Raw genomic sequence first — 9,440 nt, forward strand, 5'->3', positions numbered from 1 at the left:
GGAAAGTAACCCAAAAGACGGAGAAACCGAGTAAGAAAGAACAAAAAAAATGCCCCGAAAATATGTACACAAAAACCCCAACACACACAAACACATACTCAAAATGTGTCATGCAGACAGTGAAGACTGGAAAAGTGAACTAGAACTCAATCAAGAATTTATAGGTATATTTTGCTTTGACTCAACTGAACTCAAGTGCTCTAATGGGCTTAGACTCCATATTGATGAAGCAATACTAAAAAGTAGTTCCGTCGGGGATAAAGGAAACGATTGTGGATAACGAATAATTTTTTCCATATTGAAAGGTTCTTTCGCAAGTTTTCATTTATCACATAAGTATTGATATTTCAGATATAGTAAAACTGATTTTTTCCCCAAGAAAGTACATAATAAAACCCCAAAAATGTGTCTCTCTGTCTCTCTCTCTCTCTCTTATTCTCTGGCTCACTGCACCACTCTCTGCTTGGCAGTGTTGGTAAATACACAAATGTTTATCATTTATATTCCATTTATTTTTTGTTTCTTGTCACTGAAATCTGTCCTAAAAATGTGTTCCAATTATAAACCATACGAAATGGCAAATGCCAAATGATTTTGTTGTTACTTTACAACACTATTCGATACTTGTTTTGCAACACCCGGGTTTTTTTTTTACTCGCTTTGAAGTTAAAAATAATCTAATCAGATATGTGTGTAGAAACAGTTCAAATTCAAGTACTCTATTTGTCATTGAAAACTGGTATTCACTGTACACATATGTGTATGTGTCTGGGACCAGGACAAGGACAAGACAACTCCTTTAAAATGTAGTTACTGTTGTTATTATTCAACCTTAATGAACTTAACAAGCTCGCACGACGTCGTTGTCGACAACAACATGCCAGGAGTCGGACACAGACCAGCCAATCCTACGCCCAACCACCCACATTCAGACAGGCAAACATAAGTACAAGCCAAACACACATACATATACACCCAAGCACACGCACACATAGTGGCTTCATGTTTATTGGTGGTGGCGTTGTCTTCATCATCCATGTGTGTGTCTGTGTGTGTGTGTGTGTGTGTGTGTGTGTGTGTGTGTCATGTTCATGTCGCAAAGAAATTTTTGCACTCAATGGCACAGGGTCACGTAACTCAAATAAAGCACCAAAGCCACAAAAGGCTCCAAACGAAAAAAAAAAATGTACGAAAAACAACCAAAAACTTGCACAGTGCATTGCATTTTAAACAAATAGAAGGATGTGTGGGTGTTGTATACGCGTCTTTGTATGTGTGTGTGTGTGTGTGTGACATCTATGTGGCAATTATGAGCAGAAGAAACGACATCGATCAAATGCAATTTATGTACATTGAATAATATTAAAAGTCCATAAGCACTTTATAACCAAGTCTTAGGCTTAATGCTGAATCCACAAGAAAATTAATTCCTTAATATATTCGTTTTTCTTTATACTTTTAGGATCAATAGAATATAACCCCCAATAAACACCCAAGATCAAATGGATTATGCAACTTCCCTTTAAACGAAAGGGAATTTTAATTACACATTATACATAGATGCGCACACACGGGGGGATGGGGGGGGGGACGTTATTTCTTCAAATTCTGTGGTAACTACTTCCAACGGCCCAAGGTCTTGTACTTCAGCTCATCGTCGGTAGAGCGCCAATTCCCTTCCAAATTACGATATTGATTAAGTAGGGTTCGACTTTTTTTCTTCTCTAAGCCCAACTGACGTTTTAGGGATATCACTTCACCGGCCAACTCGGTAGGCTCCGTGGTAAAATTCAGAACTTCCTCTATAGATGTACAATCGCTCAATTTTTTTTTTTGGACCGGGTAAATCGGCTTAACATACGGCATACGGTAGTCTTTTTTGATTTTCGGGCGCTCCATGTTTATAAGGCGCAAACTTTCAAGATTTTCTTGAAGTTTTTGTTGGCGCTGCTGCGTTTCTGTGCGCATGTTAAGTGAATCTCCGTAAACACTCCTCATATTTAGACCAGTTCCGTAAGTATTACGGGTTGAACGGTTGTTGACCCAACCGACCGAATTCGTTACAAGTTGTACTGTGGCCGACATATTGGTAGACGCGTTCATTTTGGCTCGTGCCACCCTTTTTACCGTCTCCGCAGCCGCGGCGCCAAGCATCTTAGTTTTTAAAACAAATTTCGCCATCCTTTCTAATGCACAAATCTTTCTGTAGTCCTTGATGCTAAAACGTTTGTTCGCTTTACGAAAGATTTTTTCTGAAAAAAAAGCCGAGAATTATTCATTTTAATTTTGACACTTTTTTTGTTTGTTTTTGTTATTATCCTTACTGGAATATATTACTGAACTGTGAAAATTAGAGAAAGGGTAATTTCTTAGTATTTGTTTACTACAAAATTTCTTAAATAAAATAAATAAATATTTGAGAACTGATTTCTTAGAATGTTAAAATAAAAGTGAAGATTTCTCGTCCCAGGTTTAGTACCTTGACAAAATGGAATGACAGTTAAAAGTCAGTGCCTTCTAGATTTGATATTTTAGAAAGATTTTTCTAAAAAAAAAAGCCGAGAATTATTCACTTTGTTTTAATTTTGACACGTTTGTTGTTTTTGTTATTGTTATTATCCTTACTGGAATATATTACTACTGCACTGGGAAAATTATTAGAGAAAATTTAATTTCTTAGTATTTGTTTACTACAAAATTTCTTAAATAAAATAAATAAATATTTGAGAACTGATTTCTTAGAATGTTAAAATAAAAGTGAAGATTTCTCGTCCCAGGTTTAGTACCTTGACAAAATGGAATGACAGTTAAAATTCAATGCCTTCTAGATTTGATATTTTAGAAAGATTTTTCTAAAAAAAAAAAGCCGAGAATTATTCACTTTGTTTTAATTTTGACACGTTTTTTGTTTGTTATTGTTATTGTTATTATCCTTACTGGAATATATTACTACTGCACTGGGAAAATTATTAGAGAAAAGGTAATTTCTTAGTATTTGTTTACTACAAAATTTCTTAAATAAAATAAATAAATATTTGAGAACTGATTTCTTAGAATGTTAAAATAAAAGTGAAGATTTCTCGTCCCAGGTTTAGTACGTTGACAAAATGGAATGACAGTTAAAATTCAATGCCTTCTAGATTTGATATTTTAGAAAGATTTTTCTAAAAAAAAAAAGCCGAGAATTATTCACTTTGTTTTAATTTTGACACGTTTTTTGTTTTTGTTATTGTTATTATCCTTACTGGAATATATTACTACTGCACTGGGAAAATTAGAGAAAAGGTAATTTCTTAGTATTTGTTTACTACAAAATTTCTTAAATAAAATAAATAAATATTTGAGAACTGATTTCTTAGAATGTTAAAATAAAAGTGAAGATTTCTCGTCTCAGGTTTAGTACCTTGACAAAATGGAATGACAGTTAAAAGTCAATGCCTTCTAGATTTGATATTTTAGAAAGATTTTTCTAAAAAAAAAAAGCCGAGAATTATTCACTTTGTTTTAATTTTGACACGTTTGTTGTTTTTGTTATTGTTATTATCCTTACTGGAATATATTACTACTGCACAGGGAAAATTATTAGAGAAAATGTAATTTCTTAGTATTTGTTTACTACAAAATTTCTTAAATAAAATAAATAAATATTTGAGAACTGATTTCTTAGAATGTTAAAATAAAAGTGAAGATTTCTCGTCCCAGGTTTAGTACCTTGACAAAATGGAATGACAGTTAAAAGTCAAGGCCTTCTAGATTTGAAATTTTATATTCATAACCCAAATTTGAGTAAATAAACAAAAAGGCACGGCTTACTTGGGGTGAAATTTTTAACTCTGTGTATCAAAAAGAATTTCGATACGATAACTCTAAAAATATGACAGTTTTTTATATCGTTATACATATATGTATTTTGATGACATATAAGTATTTGACTCACAATTAAAAAAAACATAACTTTTGTTAATATATATATATTTTGTATATTTTATCAATGTTTTGTCTATTATACTTTTACTTGGTTGTTATTCCCCACAAATTTTAATGCTGAATCCTAAGCAAAGGCAAAGAGTCAAAACAAAAAGGCATTCGATAACCATAACACTCATTTATCAGCAGATTTAGCTGGAACTCTAGGATAAATATCATTTTGAAATTATGATTTTATACAATTCTATTTCAGTTGCTTTGTCTCCCCACAAAGAATATGCCGCCACATTTCATCTACTGCGCCAAAACTATTCCCAGTATTTTTTGCAGTATAAGAGACCCGCTTAGCTTTCTATCTTATATTTCGTATGAAGTGTCCTGAGTTTAGTCCTAGAACCTTGCCGGCAGTCGTCGAATGTCCGCCAGCAGAGACAGAACTCTGTGCCGCAAAGAAATGTACATCAATGGCAAAAATGGTTCAAATATTTCATGTATGTGAAATATAGAAAGATAGTTTGATCATTCTATATTCCCCATGAATTTCCAAAAGAAACTTAAGTCTTTGTAACTTTTCTGAAATAAAATATAGGTAAATATATAGGTAATTAACTGTTAGATTATTGAATGTTTTGGCAACAAAATGGCAAAATTCCGAAATTTGGCAACGAAATTCGCGGAAAATTTCAATCATAAAAGTCAATTTCTTAGAGTAAATAAAATTGTAGTAAAAAATTAAATGGAACATATTAATAAAGACGAAAAAAAAAAAGAAAATACTTACATGATTAAATAATTGATGCGAAATATTAGCAATATTTATTTAAATACTATTTGACTATTAAAAAACTAGACAAATGTAATTCAACTAAATTACGCATACAAATCATATGAATCAAGTTATACCAAAGACAGAGATATATGGAGAATTAAATGTTGCTTAAGGAAATGCTAAAAACCACAAACACACACACATACACGCACACGCACACGGTCACACATACATATGGCACGCATATTTACTAACACTCAAAAGGCTATGCCACATGGGCCAACGCATACCAAGAAGAGCCACGAGCCTGGCAATGTAATTAGTTGCTCGAGGTGGTTTAATTAAAATGTATGTCCTTATTGTCCTGCCCACTCGGAAGCCACTAGACAGACAGCCAGCTAGGTAGATAACCCAGCTAACCGGCCAACCCGGGCATCGTAATTGTTCGTGTTACAATTAATTATGTCAAATGGGCAAAACGCATACCCGTAACCGCCGTCCATCATTGTGACCCTCTTGTGAGATTACGATTCACAGACATTGGACCACAACCAGAAGACAAAAGATCTAAACAGTTTTCCCAAAAAAGAGGAGGGTTGTAAAATTGAGAACATGCAAAGGGGGTATCTGGTTATTTGCGCGGTTTGAAAGAGTTTAGAGAATGCTAAAGGGGATTCGATGTCAATCAATTCTGATATCGATGACCTAAACCAATCGACCAATAGACCAAACCACACTATCCGGTTATGAGAAAAGACGGGGGCTCAATGGAGGAGTTGGGCAGAGCTGAATAAATTGTGTTTTCAATAAATAAATTTAATAACTGAAAACCCGCTTCGGGGCCATTTTCCATTGCTGTATGTGTGTATGTAGATGAAATGTAACCTGGTTTCTCCTCTCTGGTTTCCGATTTCTCAACGACACAGTTTCAACTATTCATAAATATTGTACAAATATTTATTTGCAATAATTTTGCATTTAACATTTGAACTTTCTGACTCATGCAAATAAAATTATTGCAATATATTAAATGAGTCAAATGGTTGTGATTTAAATCCTGTAATAATAACAATAGATATTCAAAAGGAATTCTTTTTTAGCCAATATCGACTATTAAACCATAATTATTTTATATTATATATACACATTTGGTAATGTTTTACATTTTGATATAAATTTTATTGCCTTTAAAATCAAATATTAAAATAAAAACTCTCATAGAAACATTAGGTTAAAGTTTTAGATCAAAAACTTTCTAATTTTTGAAACCATTCTAATAAAATTTGTTAGTTTAATATATATTTCATTGAGATTGAAACAATAACTATCTCAATTATTGAATTTAATATTTTTTAGTTCAAATGAATCTGTCTCGAATGACCATAGAATTGTTCACGATGCAAGTAATAATGAATAATTAATGAATACATTTAATAAACTATAAAACTTTTAAATTTGATAAAAATCTGAGAAAAATATCATATGCATATGCATAAGTTAATGGCATAGACTGTGAAATGGGGAACTGCTTTGCCCTCTAAAGTATGCAGAAGCACTTCAAGAATTCGCATTTTAAAACATATAAAGAAATTTTAGAATGTCCTGGTGTTGAAAACTAATTTTTGATCCAAAATTTCGTTAAGAACAATATTTAGGTTACAATTCATAAGAAAGGCTTAAAATCCTTTAGAAACAATGAAAACTTTTCCAACCTATTGCATACTTTAGGGAGCAAATTTTGCCCCCTCAGAAGCATAAAAAATTCAAAAACAACCGAAGTAGGCACAGTCTGATCTGTTTAAAAAATGTCAAACTTTATTCGAGAGAGTACTCATATTTCTAAAAAAAAAATTCCTAATCTAACACATTTGCTTTGCACAAGATTCAACACACTCTACATGTGTATTTGTGTGTGTGTGTGTGTGTGTGGTTGTGTGTGTGGATCAGCCAGCATAACAAATTTCAACTGATCGATAAAAGTTTGGGTGTATATGTATTTGTGATTGTATTTTGCATATAGTGGAAAATCTGTTCAATCCCTTCGGCGAGCCATCATCATCATCATCATCATTATCAAGCAAAGTCAGACAACTTGCCGTCCGCAGTATATACGCCCATAAATAAAATGCAAGGCAGCTCAGACAGAGTCAGAGCCAACTCGCTGACAGGTTAATGTCAAATCGCGCAGCCAAAACCAAAAAGCCAACAAAACAAAAAAAAAAAAAAAATAAAAATGAGGAAAGAAACCAACAACAAAAAAGAAATGACAACAAATGTCGGCAAAAGTGGCAAAGTTTTTCGTCAACCGCCCAGGACCAACATTGAGGACAAGGACGAGAGTGAGCGAGAAAAAAAAGGCAACTCTGAAGCTGTCAACTGACAGTTATGAGAAAAAGTAAAGCTGACGAAGACATCAGCGGGGCAAATTTGTTTAGTCTTAGTCTGTCTCTTCACTCCATCTAAACCCCACAGCCCTTCCCCCCCCCCCCCCCCCCCCCCTAGGTACCCCTCTCTCTTTTACCACCCATATCTGCCCGCATGCCATTTTAGTAATGATGGCTTAAAGGACGCCCCACTGCGACAATGTGTTTGTTTTTTCTCGCTAGCTCCGAGAAGTGGAATGAATCCTTCGCGAGGACGCGCCGTTAACAAAGCGTGTCGACGACGAAGGGCCAGGAGATGTGGCTGGGGCTTGGGCTCCACTGCGATGCCAGGGGTGGGTCGGGGGTGTGGTGTTGTGTTGTTTGTGGGGGGGTAGGGTGTCAACCGCTAAAAGGGCGTTAAGTGTTTTATTTACCCTCAAAATATAATTTATATTGTGGCTGTATGTGTGAAGACGAAAAAGTCCTGTGTGCCAGAGGATTTGTACTGAAGTGATTTAAATTTTAAGTACTTTGTGTGTGTGTGTGTGTGTGCGAGTTTATTCGCTCTCCCTCACTCTATCGCTCATTCTGATATTCTGGTTCTTTTACTGATTACTTTTCTCATTTTGCAAATTGACTTGATGACATTTTTCGGGTAATTTACACAATTCCGATTATCCTTTATTCAGCGTTAATGCCAACCACAACAACTAAATGTGAATTCAAAGTGCTTGCACTGATTATCCCTAAAAATGTTTACCAAAATCCCTAACTAAATTTAATCCTTTCATTTATTCTCTCTATCTATCTATTATGACCAACTCATGAATTTCTTCATTTTTAATGTCTCAAAAAGTGAAGAAAAAGGAAAACAAAAGAGAATCATATACATATCTGTCCAACCAAGACAGAAAACGAATTATATATTGAAAATATTACATTATTAGAAATTTCTTTTAAACTTCGATTGAACTTTTAACCCCATACTGCAATCCGTTAATTCCAAAAGAAAAAAAATAACCCTGTAAGGCAATTGCATGTGAAACGCATCGATCTGAAATGTTAATTATTTCGCTTAATTGCCTTCATGGCATTTTGCGGATAATTAACATAATTAAGGCCTGCCAACGCATCTCAAAATAAATAAACAAAAGCGTTTTTTTTTCGCTCCCCGCCGCCCTTTGCAAAAATGTGTTTGGCATTCATTAAATGTCACATTTAGCCATCTCAGAATCCTCATCCGACCCACCGAACCCACCGAATCACCAAGCCGCCATCTCGCGCACTTTTGGCAAGTAAATTAAAATATTTTAATGAGTACAATTTATCACAGGGAAGCCAGCGAAGCTGCCAAGCTGGTTTAAACAGTTTAAAACATTGTCCCTTGCTTGTCCCCTTTTTGCTTACTTTTCTTCAGCTGGGTTTAGGTCTTGGGTTTTGGTCTTTACGGCGCAACTGGCAACTTGTTGCTACATTTAATTATTGGTGACAGTATAATCAAGTAAACTTGGCAAGAATTTCAATTTCATTTAATGGTTTAACACATTTTCTCCAAGCTGCCGAGTTTTTGTTTTTTTTTTTTTTTTTGTTTTATCCAAAAAAGGGTTAAGCCTCAAGTGTCATGTAAACGACGTTAAATGGATAATGAAATGGGAACCAGAACGGCAGCAGATGAAAAAACCCCAACATCATCCTCTTTGGTTTGTTGTAAAATGCTTTGTCTTTTCTTATCATTAAACAATTAGTAATGAAAATGGCAGCCACAGCCACAGCAGCAGCAGCAACAACAATAAACATAAACATAATGCTCAAAGACAATTATTAGGGTTTTCATGGATTCACGGTGAAAGGGAATGAATGAAGGGATTGTAAATGGAGCAGATTCCAAACAGGGACCTAACAATGAAAAGAAAGGAGAATAGCAGAGAGAGAGAGAGACAGAGAAAACTATAACACATACGAGGGTTATTTAATAAATAATCATGTTAATTCCTATCATAACAATTCAGTTAAACATTTACTTTTAACCTTTCTAAATATTTTTCGCATGATCTATGATCACTTCAAGTTCGCATTTTTCTATCCTTCTAACGATGAGAATGAGACTTTTTTGACTCCATAAAGGATATAATCATATATTTTCTTGACCAGCATGAAAAGCCGCGTGAGAATACATTTTTTTTCCCCCTTAATTTAAAAGCTAAAGAAATGTAATTTAACATTATAGCGTTCAATCGCCTAATCAAGATCAAGTTTCGGAATCGATTGGGATTACTATAACATATAAATTTCATAGCTTTCTTTAATGTAGAAGTATACAAAAGTTATAATAAACTTAGTGAGAAATATCCCTCGATATAGAAATATCTTATGAAGAACCA

The 9,440-nt window shown here is 34.1% G+C and overlaps 1 protein-coding gene across 1 annotated transcript; it reads right to left on the bottom strand.

Moving 5' to 3' along the window:
• Nucleotides 1-1,503: 1,503 nt before the first annotated feature.
• On the bottom strand, nt 1,504-3,574 carry LOC6649063. The gene is made up of 4 exons (XM_047011376.1): nt 3,551-3,574; nt 3,246-3,260; nt 2,325-2,341; nt 1,504-2,252 (listed from the first exon to the last, which is right to left on the bottom strand). Exon 4 carries the CDS (start codon nt 2,179-2,181, stop codon nt 1,618-1,620), a length of 564 nt encoding a protein of 187 aa, XP_046867332.1. The 5' UTR covers nt 2,182-2,252; nt 2,325-2,341; nt 3,246-3,260; nt 3,551-3,574; the 3' UTR covers nt 1,504-1,617.
• Nucleotides 3,575-9,440: the final 5,866 nt, after the last annotated feature.

The sequence above is a fragment of the Drosophila willistoni genome (assembly GCF_018902025.1).
Source record: "Drosophila willistoni isolate 14030-0811.24 chromosome XL unlocalized genomic scaffold, UCI_dwil_1.1 Seg141, whole genome shotgun sequence".
NCBI lineage: Eukaryota > Metazoa > Arthropoda > Insecta > Diptera > Drosophilidae > Drosophila > Drosophila willistoni.

What these genes read in the sequence shown, in the direction of transcription:
- LOC6649063 (XM_047011376.1), bottom strand. Translation starts at nt 2,181, where the DNA reads ATGGCGAAATTTGTTTTAAAAACTAAGATGCTTGGCGCCGCGGCTGCG.